This window comes from Nannospalax galili, unplaced genomic scaffold, assembly GCF_000622305.1.
Source record: "Nannospalax galili isolate Female #2095 unplaced genomic scaffold, S.galili_v1.0 scaffold127, whole genome shotgun sequence".
In the NCBI taxonomy this organism is placed as follows: domain Eukaryota; kingdom Metazoa; phylum Chordata; class Mammalia; order Rodentia; family Spalacidae; genus Nannospalax; species Nannospalax galili.
In genome coordinates, this window is record NW_008360326.1 from 13,512,890 (window position 1) to 13,527,117 (window position 14,228).

The 14,228-nt window shown below is 44.8% G+C and overlaps 1 protein-coding gene across 7 annotated transcripts in view; it reads left to right on the forward strand.

Moving 5' to 3' along the window:
• Rhbdd1 (rhomboid domain containing 1) overlaps window positions 1-14,228 on the forward strand; it is a 166,130-nt gene that overhangs the window by 147,835 nt on the left and 4,067 nt on the right. For 4 of the 7 annotated variants that reach the window (XM_008825841.3, XM_029559974.1, XM_029559971.1 and 1 more), the window contains one exon: window positions 3,842-3,945. The exons of 2 other annotated variants lie outside the window; for them this stretch is intronic. In XM_008825841.3, the coding sequence (XP_008824063.1) occupies window positions 3,842-3,945 (104 nt within the window). Of the gene's footprint in view, window positions 1-3,841; window positions 3,946-6,502; window positions 6,727-14,228 lie in introns of those variants that run through there. One more of the 7 variants, XM_029559973.1, reaches the window with a different exon arrangement.

The window sequence follows — 14,228 nt, forward strand, 5'->3', positions numbered from 1 at the left end:
ATCTCTCCCTACAGAGCCTGGTCTAGTCCGCAGTTCCCCACCACAGTCAAGTAGCACAGGGATTCGGCAAGGGTGAAACAGCTAGAGGAGAAAAGAGGACAGCCGTGCTTTCTGAATAGGCAGCCGAGGAACCTGCAGATGGGCATGCTTGCGCTGCTCCGGGCCCTTAGATAAACCACGTCCCCTCTCTGAAACTCAGTCCCCTTGCTCTGAAAATCTGTAGTTTTTGTGACCTCCTGAATGCCTCTCACACAGACTCTCCTTCCCACACTTTATCCAATATTTTATTTATTCATTTTCAGACAGGATCTCATGTAGAGCAAGATAGCCTTGAACTCGCTGTGTAGCCAAGGCTGGCCTTGACCTCCAGCCTCTGCCTCCTGAGTTCTGGGGTTGAGCATGCACCACCTCACCTGGCAACTTTATTGAATCTTTACTTTTCATCTTGAAGCCGTAAATAGGCCTTTTAGTACCAACTTTTTATCTGTCCAAATCACATACTTAGATGTTCTAAAAATGTTCAGAGAGCAACATACCCTTCTCAACTAAACCTTCAGCTATCCAAGATGAGTCTAGTTCTAGATTCCTAACTTGTTATATAAAGTTTAAAGTGTTTGCTTCTGGTTTCTCTCTTTCTGTTCATAAAGTAAGTTTTACTTACTGATAATTGTGAACAGGTGTTTAGGAACAACTCACTTTTATTGTTGTTAAATATATCTCCTTAGGACAGACCATTTAAAAATAATTCCTGAGAGTAATTTTAGTCAGTTTGAGGCAATTAGAAGCAGGCTATTTCAAGAGTATGTAAACAGCACCCCCCCTCCCCAAAGTCTGTGGATCTTCATGAGTGCAGGAGGGTTTGTTTGGATGCTATATCTCTTCGGGCTGCCTTTTCCTATGTAGATTAATGCATTCATGCATATAAAGCACATGCATACATACACAAACATGCAAGGCCCTTCATGCTTGCATGTATGCACACATAAGCACAAGGTTTAATGGTGCACAAGGTCAGGAGTCAGGGGAGGGTGATTTTATCAGACCTAGAAGACCACACAGAAAGTGGTAATTAGGCTCAAGGTTAGGTTCCATGCTGTCACATGAAGAAACAAGTTTGAAGTTTGTTTTATAAGCAATGCTCATACTTCCAGGATAGTTAAAGAGCTAGTCTCTACATTACAGAGACTGGCTTCAGCCATCACATCTCCAGGCTCACGCTGACCCAGCCTTAGCCTGGCTAATCTGAGCTCTGAGGCACAAAGACTCCTGTGTGTTTCTCTACATGACCTCTCAGGCTGTGACCTCCCAGCTCAGCCACTCTGCAAGGATACAGAGTTGGGCCACCCGCACCTTCCACTTTATCTGCCAGGTCTTTCCAATCACAAGCCAGGAATACCATGCTTTCTGCAAGAATGCCTTCTTTCACTGATTTTCAACCTCCCAGCATCCCTGTCTTTTTTTTTCCCTTTTCTTTTTCTTTTTAATTTATTTTACTTTAGTTTTGTCTTTTGGCCTGACAAATTCATATGTGGCCATCCATGGAGTACAAATTGCTTTCTGTCTTATGGTGGGACTACAGTAGAATGTCTTCCCATGGTACTGTTGGCCCGGCCCTGTGATTGATCACCTCACTGTCATGGCCACAGTTTCAGCTCGCAAGAGATGGAGTCCCAGGGTCTTTTGACTTTGATGAGGGCTTTGCAAACTACTGTGCTTTCCTGGACCACTATGAATGTCAGGAACAATTTCCCAAGTCAGGGATTGTTTACATAACATGTGTTGATGCCAATACATCTAGACACACAGTTATGCACTAACTAGGCTTATGGTATTTAAAAAGTGAATAATTGAAATTTTTATTTATTATTTTCATTTTATGTGTATGAGTATATTGCCTGCATGTGTGTAAGTGCACTCATGTTGTGTAGTGCCCATGGAGGTCAAAAGAGCATGCTGAATCCCCTGGAACTGGAGTTATGGATGGTTGTTAGCTGCCATGTGGGTGCTGGGATTTGAACCAGCATCTTCTGAAAGAACAGCCAGTGCTCCTAACCACTGAGCCATCTCTCCATCTCCAATTTGAATTTATTTATTTACTTATTTTTGGTCTTTTTGAGACAGGGTCTCCCTGTAGCCCCAGCTGTCCTGGAACTCACTATGTAGACCAGGCTGGCCTTGAACTCACAGAGATCTGCCTGCTTCTGCCTCCTGAGTGCTGGGATTAAAGGTGTGCGCCACCACGCCCAGCACCAATTTGAATTTTTAAGGCCTTTAAAACATCATTCAGTGCATGTAAATATAATACATCTTGAATATGTCAGCCCATTTCTTGATCCTGAATGTTCATTAATATGTTTAGAACTTTAGGGCCCAGCCGACTTCATGAGTTTAGACTGTAATGCTAAAGCCTGGGCCTTCATAGCCTTCCTATCTCCTCCACACCCACGTATGTCTTAGAACTCAGCAACTACTCTGTAGCTGAGGGCAGAAATGGAAATTTCCTGGGCATTGAGATTTCCCCTCTCTCTGTCCTTTCTGGTCCTACCAGTGTTTACCTGCCCCCTTTCCTGGCTGGCACATTAGCTGGATCTTCCTGGCATTTGTCAAGCATCTATGGTTGTGCCCACCATGTATAGGACACTGGGGATCCACAGGCAAACCTCTGTGTTCTGAGAGCTGGGCGAGTGACACTGGGCAATCCCATCTACTCTAGTGTCATCACTAATAGAGTTTCCAGGGCAGTTTTACAACTGTATCTGATGTATTCAGAAAAGTTTGATTGCCTCAATATTTTTTAAAACTGGTGTCATCCAGAGTTGAGCATAGCATAACGTAGAAATCTACCAACATCTGTAGCTCACGGAAAGTGTGATTCAAAGTGTAGCAGTATAAAATCAAATGTGGTGCACTGGTACAGGTGGTCAAAACCCAATATAGTTCCAGTATATAGTGTGACCTATATACTGATCAGAGTGCCTCAGAGTACATGGGCTGATGGCATCCAACCCACTTCAATTAAGGTACCTGTTAAAAATGCAGGTGGTCCCACTGTAGATATTGATTTGGAACTCAGAACCCTAGACTCTGTCTCTTCCCAAACTCATGAGTTGGGGAAACACTACTCTAGATCCAGTATCATCAGCCCTTTGAGGCATGTGGTTGGTGCTTGGGTGGAAATGTGGCACAGAAGCAGCAAGTGGATGCAGGATCTCTTCCTTGACCTTACTGCTGGTCAGTCTGGCCTCCTCTGCTAGAGGCCACCCATCTCAGTCCCCTCCCTGCTATTGACCCAGCAGCACATCACTGACACTTGTCCAGTGCGACCTGCACTTAAGGTAGGTGCCCGCAGCTCAGGTTTTCAACTCTTTCTCCAAAATCCTCTTCCTACTGGTTCTACATCTTCCTCTCCTTATTCATTGATTTCTTAAGATGATGTCTGCTTTTCTTTCTTTTAATGCAAGTAGGTATTTTTTTAAAAACTGGGGGGTTTGATGGAAATAGTAGCTAAATTTTAAATAGTCTGTGATTTCTAAGGTCAATGAAAACATGGCCTTGGTCTTTTGCTTAAAGAGGTGGAAATTGGGACACACTGGCTTGAAACTCAAGTAGGAATGAGAAGAAAAATCAAACAGGTCTCAGTGTTTTTTGTTAATATCTCTAAACGGAGGATGTGAAGCCTTGGGTTTGGGGGATTTTGTTGTTTGCGACTGGAGGAACCCCTACCCCTGTTCATATAAGAGGGTATACTATACAACTCCCACAGTAGTCCTTGGAGGGCTGGTCTGGTCTGGAGACACCATAGAGTCATATCCATAAAGACGCTGGTCTGTTCTTCCCTCAGCTTGCTGGATGCCTGCCCAGAAGCTGCTGAGCCACTGTTTGCCAAGCTGCCAACTTCAAAGATGCTGTCTTAGTTTGGGATGCTTTGACAGATACCTTAACAAGGTAATTTAAGCAGCAGAAGTTTATTCTGGGAATCCTAAGTGCTGGCACAACAGGACAGGGTGCTGCGGTCCCTTGCCTAGGGTTAATAGCCTTTGCATTTGTGCCTAGCAGAGACAGCAAGCTCTGGTCTCTTCATTCCCTTACAAGGGCATTGATCTCATTGTGGAGGCTCCAGCTAACAACCTCTCCAAGGCTTCACCTGAAAATATAGTCACATTGAAGATTAGAACTTCAACATATGCGTTAGAGGAGTAAGGACAGACACTCAGCCCATAGCAGTGCCTTTGTGGCTTCCCTGAACTTGCACCAACCAGGCAGGGTGGCCACAGCTACCTGGGATCACAGGCTAAGGCAACAAGTAATCCTGGGAAGAACCATTGGTTGTGGAGGCCTTTGCAAATTTCTAGGACCCAGGGAATGGTCTGTTTATATGTCCTAGTTGGCCCAGTGGCATGCAAGAAAAGCCCCAAGTGAAACCACATTGTGACTCCTGTTATACCGCTGTCCACTCTCTGAATCACTACACCAGGCATCATCAGAATGGTCATCATCATCATCAATGACCTTTCCACTCTCTTTCTCCTGGCCTCCTTTACTTCCTTCTGACATTCTTCTGGAGCAGCACAAGGAGTAGGGACAGAAGCGAATAGGATTGGGGGAAAGAATAAGTAGAAGTATATGGTGACTAATTTTGATTGTCAACTTTAGATTAAGAAACGCCTAGATTAGTAAAACACACCTTTGTGTGTGTGTGAGGGATGCTCACTGTATTAGTTACCTTTCTTTTGCTATGATAGAAACACCATGACAAGAGAACTTATTAAAGGAAGAGTTTATTTAGCTTATGATTCCAAAGGGGCAAGAGTCCATCATGGCAGGAAGGCCTGTAGCTGGAATAGGAGCAGAAGCTAAGCTCTCACATCTTCAAGCAGGCACAGGAAGTAGACCAGAGATCCAGCCAGGCTTAAGAACTCTCTAAGCCCACCCCAGTGACATGCTTCCTCCAGCATGACCACACCTTCTAAGACCTCCCAAAACAGTGCCACCATCTGGGGACAAAATGTTCAAGTACTTGGAGCCTGGGGGCGGGGGGGCAGACATTAAATTGACATACTTACTGTGTTAGTAACTTTTCAATTGCTGTGATTATAAAAAATGACCAAGGCAACTTATAGAAGGAAAAGTTTATTTGACTTATGGTTCCAGAGAAATAAGAGCCCATCATGGAGGGGAGGCGCGGCAGGAGGAGGCAGCCAGAGCATTAAAAAAATGACCAAGGCAACTTATAGAAGGAAGAGTTTATTTGACTTATGGTTCCAGAGGAATAAGAGCCCATCATGGAGGGGAGGCGCGGCAGGAGGAGGCAGCCAGAGCAGAAAGCTGAGCACTCACATATTCAAGTAGGTACAGGAAAGCAGAGAGAGAAACTGGAAATGGGTGAAAGCCCACCACAGAGACACACTTCCTCCAGTAAGGCCACACCTTCTAAACTTCCCAGAACAGCCACCAACTAGGGACACTGTTCAAATACTTGCAGCTTATGGGGGTTAGGGGAATTCTCATTCAAACTATCACACTGACCACATGAGTAGTTCAATCCCTTGAAGATGAATTTATAATATGATTGCAGTGTTGGGAGGTACTGAAAAGTATGAGACACAGTCTAGTTAACGGAAGCAGGTCTCTGGTGGCTTGTCTGTGGTAACTGTGCCCTGCCCTAGCCCCTTTGCTTTCTTCTCCTTCCTGTTCCCCACAAAGTGAAGAAGGTTCTCTGCCACAGGCTCCACCACCACACACTCCTGTGCTGTCATGTTCTGCCCAACCATGAAGAACCAAGCATCATGCACTGAACTCTCAGAAGCCATGAGCAAAATAAGTCCTTCCTCTTTAAGTTGGTTTCTGTCAGGAATGTTGTCACAGCCATGAGAAAAGTGACTAATACAGTTTGAGTGGGAATGTGAGCCAGTTAGCAGAATCACTTTAATCAGTCTTTTTTTTTTCTTGTCTTTTTGACACAGGGTCTCCCTGTAGCTCCAGCTGGCCTGGAACTCACTATGTAGACCAGGCTGGCCTTGAACTCACAAAGATCCGCCTGCCTTTACCTCCCAGAGTGCTGGGGTTAAAGGTGTGTGCCACCACACCTGGATTGATTAGTCTTAAAGAAATCATTTTTAGTATTACTGCATCTAGGAGTGATTGTCTCTGATTATCTTTTGAGGTACTGTGGTAAAGGAGCTACAGATCAGAGCAGTCAGAAACACGAGGCAGTGCACACAATAGCAAGGGTAAAGTCTGAATCTGAAGCTGGTGGAAATCTCTATTCGTACTCACGGCTACGCCGCTACCCGGGCCTTGTCAGTCTCCTTTGCTCAGGAAGAATTGTGAAATGACATGGAAACTGCTAGATGCTGGCAAATCATCCGTGGGGTTCAGACCATCTAGACGATAAACAGCTCCATGATATTCAGTGCAGCAGCTTCTGTAGAGCCCATCTGTTTCAAAATAACCCTAATTCTGCTTACAATGCGGATGCTTTGTTGACTGAAATTTGTCCTAGTTTTCTTCTGCAGACTTCGAGTTGTAGACCTCTGGGTCCACCTGCTGGCAGATGCAAGGACTGGAGTGGAACCCGGAGAGGATATTTTCAGCTGAAAGAAAAATCGTTCATTCTTTAAAGGCTAGGGTACATCAGATTCACAGTCACACAGGAGCTCTGTAAAATACAGTTCGTGGGCTTGCTGGCAAGCCTACCCATAAGAACCTATTTCTTAACTAAGCCCCATGACAGGTCACAGTCTCTGACCAGTGCTGATGAGCCACTTCACTGGAAAGTTAGATACTGTAGCCAGCAAAGGTTATAGATGACTCCAACCCCCCATGTATCTTGCTCATCCCCCAAGCAGGGGTAACCAGGTACAAAGCTTGATTGAAATGCCTAATTCCCCCATGTCCAACTTATCCTGGTGACTCTTAATGGCAAAGAGCAAAGCGTTATCCTCTTAGAACTCACTCAAAAAAGCATTATAGTGGAGCTGGAGAGGCAGCTTTGCAGTTACGAATGCTTGCTGCTCTTGCAGAGGACTAGAGTCCCCAGCAGCCAGGTCAGGCAGCTTACAACCACCTATACTCTAGCTTCAAGGGATATGACACCCTCTTTTGTCCTCCACAGACACATGCACACGTGTGCATAGTCACACACAGAACACTATATGTTTTAAAATCTTAAAACATATAGTGGAGAGATTTGGGGAAAACACTACTTAACCACGTTACTCATGGTAGACTTCACCAGTGGCCCATCCTGTTGATAGCATGTGACCCTAATGTGAGATGAGGGGTGCACCCTTTCCGCGGCATTTTTTTCTTTCCTTTTTTTTTTTTGTCAAAACTCATAACCTTGTTCTGATCGTGGGGCCATCAGACAAACCTAACTGAGGAACTTCTACTGGATATCTGAACAGAAACAAGAAATGACTAAGAAACTTCCACAAACCAAAAGAGATTAGGTTGGGCTGTTGGGCTCTCTTAGATTGGATTGTAAGACAAAAAATGGTAAAATTGGCAAAATGCAAATAAAATCTAGAACTGAGTTCTTAACAGTAAGCCGAGGGCTGTTTTTTAGTGTTGACCAATTTACCGTAGTAATGTAAGGTGTTAACATGAGTATTGAATTTTCTATTACCTTTGCAACTTTTCTATATATCTAAAACTACTCTAAAAATCTTTTAAAAACTTAAAGGAATTTCAGGTGTTTGTGGGGCAGGTGGCACTGATGAGACCATATGAGTTGGAGGACACTGCCAAGGTGCACACCATGGCGGTTCCCTAACTGCCAACAGTCAGGCAACACCTTGCTTAGTTGCTATCCCCTTGGCAGGATGCAGATGGCACACGTTTGCCCTCTCCAGGGAGGCCTGCCGGCCCTCGTGCCTCACTAGGAGCCAGTCAGGAGCACATGAACCACAGTGTGGAGGTGTCCCAGGTCTGGTCCCCACCCCTTCAGTTACAGATGAGGAGCCAGAAGTCCAAAGAGGAGTGACTTGATGACCTGGTGGAGCCATGATGGGCCCTGGTGAGGTGTGTTCTTTCCCAGCATTTCTGGGTGATTTTATGTATCATCTTCATCCAGATCACCGGTTCTAATTGAAATGAAGCTTCCTGGGCTCTGGGCTTCACTTACTGTGTGAGAATCTCTGGTGGTAAGAATCTGTTGGTCTGTGTTTGTAGCAAGTTCCCCATTGTGCACACAAGGTGGAGGAGCACTGCAGCAGCCTGGGCAGCCCTCCAGCCATGACATTTTGACAACCGTATAGCTTTGTGCAGACCTCATGCATTGGAGCTGTTGAAGTTCTGACTCAGCCCTCACTGACCAACGGGTTGCTGTTCAATAAAAAGCACTGTGCCTGGGACCAGGGATGCCAAAGGCCAGGAAGGCAGGCGTTCCACCACCACCATCCTTTGAAGATGGATGAAGGATGTAGCAGGCAGCAGTACCAGTTCCCTGACTCAGAGGAGATGATGGATTTTATCTTCTTGAGCTCATTTTCTAATACTTTAAATACCTCCCACTCCCCTTTCCCTTTTTAACTGAGGGAACATTACAACCCTGAGATTAGGATAGATAGGTGAGAATGGGCCTCCCATCTGGGCTCTGAGGAGGCACTAGATATTCCTGTTGCCCTCCTCCATTACATCTGAGACCCACTTTCAAAAAAAACAGGTTTAAAGAGACAGTGGAGACAGTGGCGGGTCCCTCTGCTCCAGCTCTGAGGGTCCAGAGGCCTGACACGTGCGGAGCAGGCAGCAGAAACTGGAGCTGCAGAACTTGAGCAAAAAGCCCATCAGGCTGGGGAGAGCAGCCGTGCTCACTCTGCCTATCCCTGTCTGCTGTGGCCTCTCCCCCTGGACCATGAGGCTGGGCCTGACTGGCCACCCTAACCTAGCAGCTTCTAAGAGGGAGTTTTGTGTTCTAAAGGGCTTTTATCCCTTTTCTAGAATTTTCCAGGTTTGTTTCTTAGGTCTATGGTCATCCCCCCAAACCTCTCTCCTAACACCCCCCCCCAACCTCTCCTAACACACACAAAGAACTTCAGTATTTTACTTTAAATTTTCTGATTTCCATCATTTAGTATGTTCTTCACCTGTGTCTGAAGGCCGGGCCAGCTCTCTGTCACCACAACCAGTGGGATTCAGAAGTGAAGGACACATAGTCTGTCCTTAGATAGCCCAAAGAGTCTGCACATATTTGCCTAACAAATGTTCCTGTGTTGTTCTAAAGAATAAAAACAAAAGGTTAGGGAAGATACAAAACAAAAGGTGCTAAAAAACATGGCCGGGGACGTGGCTTCTTAGAGATGGCCCATTTCTTTCAGCCTCCAGAGTCAGCTACTGTGATTTGGGTAAACTGAACTACCTCCAGACCTCTGACAAAAAACATTTCTGTTACAGACCACGGAAAACTTAGAACCTTCTACAGCATTACTAGTATGTAAAAGGCCTTTGAAAGTCAGCGCAAGACATAGTAAAATCCCTCGTAATAAACCACTAAAGCGATAAAAATTGGAAAGGGTTTAAAGACAGGCTGATTTGTTTTTTAAAAAATTAAAAATTTATGTTAAAATTTTTGATCTTTTTTTTTTAAGTTATCTGCCGGTCATGGTGATACACGCCTTTAATCCCAGCACTTGAGAAGCAGGGGCAGGTGAATCTCTGAGATCAAGAGCAGCCTGGTCACCATAATGAGCCCAGGCCAGCTGGGGCTATAGGGAGAGCCTGTCTCAAAAAGGCCAAATAAATAAGTCGTTTTTAGAAAGTTTGGGTCGCAGGGAGTCCTGATGAGGGCACACTGCAGCTCCTCTCTGCTACTGCCTCTCCTCCTGTGAGAGACAAGGTGAAGGTGTGGGTGTTATTTCTGAGGGACGTTAGAAACCATTCACAAAGCACAGTGAATTACCAGTGCTGACTTTTGCTAAACCTTAGTCCTTGTCAAAGAAATTCCTAATTCTGGGAGGCTCTATCAGGGGTCTTAAACAAATCTTCCATTTGTAGGAAGCCTTAGCTAAGGCAGAAGGTAAATTGTTTCCACTGCTTTCAAACAGATCAAGTCTCTAAGTCATAGTTGAGATACTGGCCAATTTATAGATTCTGGTGTTAAGGGAGAGACTGACACACCTGAGCCTGGGCAGCATAAAGACAGAAGAGAGCTTGAAGCTGGACGCTAGCCTTGTGGCTTTGGCAAGTTACTTAAAACCTAGAGCTTCAATTCCTTACTTGTAAAATAGACGGGAAATTCTACCTAGAAAGATAAGTGGGAAAAACCACACCCAACAAAGTAAATGACTCTCACAAACATAATGGAAGATGAAGCAATTCAGATTGACGTTTTTGAACGCATTGATGGATGGTGTAGGGAAAACAGACCTGTGTATGAGAAAGGGGAGGAAGAAAGGCAGGGAGGGGAAGAAATGAGGAGGGGAAGATTGAAGGAGGTGGGGAGGGGATTGGAGGGGAGGCTAAGGTTCCCAGGGAACCTCGAGGCTTTGAAGCTAAAAAGATGCTTGTGAAAGCCCTGAGATGGAAAACTTAGAGTGCTGAGATGGGGAAACAGGGAAATCACATAGTCGTTTGGAGGGAAGGCATGGGGGCTTATGGGTGCTGGGAGGTATCTGTATTTCTACACATATGTTGGTCCCATATGCTTAATTCCTGAAAATCAATCAGGTAATACACTCCCCAAAGAAGGGTGAGCACGTGGTACATGTCAGACCATGTGCTGGTTTATTATGAAAAACAGTAAACCTGACATTGTGGACCTGATAGGCTACTCAGTAGATTGCTAACTGGATTATAAACTGCCAGTTGTTTTTGAGTTACTCTTGTCATTAAATAGCCTCAAAATTAACCTACTGGAGGGAAGAGAAAAGTATAGCAGTAGGTAGTGTAAGGGTGGAGCTGCTCTCCATTGTATAGCTTCTCCCTCTGAGATTCCAGGTGCTGTTTCAGATTTAGGAATTCTTCAGTTATTGGTTTGGTTCGTGGAAGAGACGGAAGTGACGACACCTTTCTCTCACATCCTGTCTTCCTGCTACCCTTCTTGTGAGCCAGAATGAACCCTCCATCTGTAAGAAAGTTACAAGAATTGAGGTGAATTTCTAACTGTTTTAGTGATAAGTAAAATGGTGCCTGAGTGCCCTCCCCCCAACACACACTTCAAAGAATGGCTTTTTATATTGTGAGGCCTGGGGTTTCTTCAGGACCTTTTGGGCTCGGTAAGTACATGATTTAGCAGTCCCCTTTCCAGAGCCTTTGCAATTCATGGAATTCTAATACAGTGACATTCGTGAAAGAAAACTCATGGGTCCCCATGCTCCTGCCATCGTTCTACAATAGAAATCCACAGAATGCGGTGATTTATTTAGAGCGTCAGTGGGTTTTTTTTTTTTTTAAGTGATTTCCACTTTAGTGCTTTAATTTAAGGGAAAGATGTTATTCCATCCTACAACTTCGCTTTAGTATAATCCGAATGGTATAGGGTGCTCATCAGCTCACGTACAGATCTTTGAATACCAGCAAATTAAACATCCCAATTTATACCAGTGGCGGACAGCAGGGAAAATGGCCATCAACACTTGGCACTCTTTAGCAATTCTTATCTGGAGAAAATTGCTCCCTTCCCCTAGCGGTAAAATGTAGAGGTTACTGCATTATACATAAGGGTAGAAAACTGAAAATTTTTCCATCAAGAACCACAAATCAATAAATGGTATGCTCTCACTGCCAGTGCTGTAATTGAGCTAAATCATCTTAAACTGGGCAGTGTTCCTGAGGCCCTTTGAAGCATACTCACTGTTTCTTTGGGTAAAATTGAGGGCTGACCTCCATTTATAGGAACACAGGAGCAAGTCTCATACATACTAATATTCTTTACCAGGTCCTTTGAAGAAGGCCCATTTTACCCAGGCCTGTAAAGGTTCAGTGCATGATTTAACTAAATGGAAAAGATCTGTGCTGGCAACTCCAACTTCCCAATGACCCAAAGTCTCCTTCGTGTTATAGGAATGTGCTACTTAATGAAGTTTGTTGATTACTTTTTGCTGTTGGTTTCTTAGAAAGCAAATCACTTAGCAGCTAGCAACTCCAAACCTGTACAAGTCACTTTTAAAGGCTCCGCAAACATAATTGGGCTGTTCATTTTAAGAAGTCACTAATCTTGTCATTTCATTTTTTATACCTCTTACAGATTTAATTCACTTCAAACGCACAGGCATTTAACAAATGATTCTTGATGACATTAGGGGTGTAACATCATAACACCCAGTGCTCAACAGGCATTCCCTGCATATTGCTAAGCATGATAGTGTCATCTCTTTTTTAAAAAAATATTTATTTTATTATTTTTATTTTATGTGTATGAGTGTATTGTCTGCATGTAGGTAAGTGCACCCATGTCGTGCAATGTCTGCAGAGGTCAGAACTGGAACTGGAGTTACGAGTGGTTGTTAGCCACCATGTGGGTGCTGGGAATGGAACCAGGGGTCCTCTGGAAGAGCAGTCAGTGCTCTTAACTGCTGAGCATCTCTCAGCCCCACGATAGTGTCATCTCATACAGTGCTCTTAATGCAACGGGAACCTGCTCTCAGCACTCTCCTTCCATGAAGAAGGGAACTGAGTTAAGGTGAGCCGCTTGCTCGAGGATGTGCAACTGATCACTGCAGGAATGAGTACTTAATCCCAGATGGTCACACTCCTGAGCAGTGGAAAGGGGATATCCCTTGTCCAGCAGAACCCCTCACACAGGAACCAACCAGGGCCTGCTTAATGAAGCATCTTGTCTGTGGCATCTCCACTAGTCCCAGATGGACCTGGGAAACCATCTCCTGATTCCCTATTGGCACATTCCCATTATAAAACGGGACTCATTTTTCTTCTACCCACTGAGCTGGTTCAAACCTCTGCTATACACCAACCAATGTAAGCACATACCAGAAGCACCGGAATACGGCTCTTTGGGACATTCCTGCAAGACACTTTGAGGCGCCAAGAGTTTGTGGAAAGTAATAATAGAGGATGTTGGATGGGTGGAAAATATGGAGATGCTTGGAAAAATCAGTCCAGAAGCAGGAACTGAGTGGTAGAGCCTGTCTGAGTGGACAGGAGCCTTGTCTCTAACATGGTGCTGACTCATCGTGCACACAGAGTGAAGAGTAGGGCAGTGACTGACCCACATCACATTTATGATTCTTCTCAAAATGTCGAAATTATTTTACACTTTAAAACTAAGGAGCCAGGCATGGTAGCGCATGCCTTTAGTCCCAGCACTCGGGAGGCAGAGGCAGGCGGATCTCTGTGAGTTCAAGGCCAGCTGGTCTACATAGTGAGTTCCAGGTCAGCTGCGGCTACAGGGAGACCCTGTCTCAGAAAAGACCAAAAAAAAAAGAAGAAAGGAAAACTTGTAATGTGCAAACCGTAATGTTAAATTATACACTGCTTTGTTGGAGTGCTACAATAGTAGATCTTCTGGCAAGTGAAATAACACATAAAGACTCTGTTATGGGCTGGGCATGGTGGCGCATGCCTTTAATTTCAGCACTCGGGAGGCAGAGGCAGGCAGATCTCTGAGTTCTAGGCCAACCTGGTCTACACAGTGAGTTGTATTATTTAATTTTCATTTTATTTTTTTTGAGACAGGGTCTCATGTAAATGAGGCTAGACTTAAATGCTCTGGCTATGCCTTTGTTTTTCTCGAATGCCCCACAAATGGGTCCAAAGAGAGTGTGCTGGCTGCTCGTTCTGAGAACTGGACCTGTAGAGCCCTCACCACCTGCCTTCTCTTAAGCCTCCCTGCCCTGCCCTGCCCTTACTAGGAACATTATTCCTCCCAAAGGACTTGGTTCAAGTTTTGCTTCCCTTGTGCTGGTTAGATGACCTCAGACATCTTCCTAACACTCTCCTAATACTTGCTGTACTTTTTTGACCTCTCTGTAAAACTGGGATGATTAGATTGGGGATAAAAGCTAAATGAAATAGGGTGCTTTGAGAGGGTTCTATAGATGGAGGGATTTCATACCTCTGAAGAGATAGCGGTGTGAGTCTTCTACATCAGCATGTAGCATTTCTGCTGCTGGCTATGCCTTCGTTTTTCTCGAATGCCCCACAAATGGGTCCGAAGAGAGTGTGCTGGCTGCTGTTCTGAGAACTGGACCTGTAGAGCCCTCACCACCTGCCTTCTCTTAAGCCTCCCTGCCCTGCCCTGCCCTTACTAGGAACATTATTCCTCCCAAAGG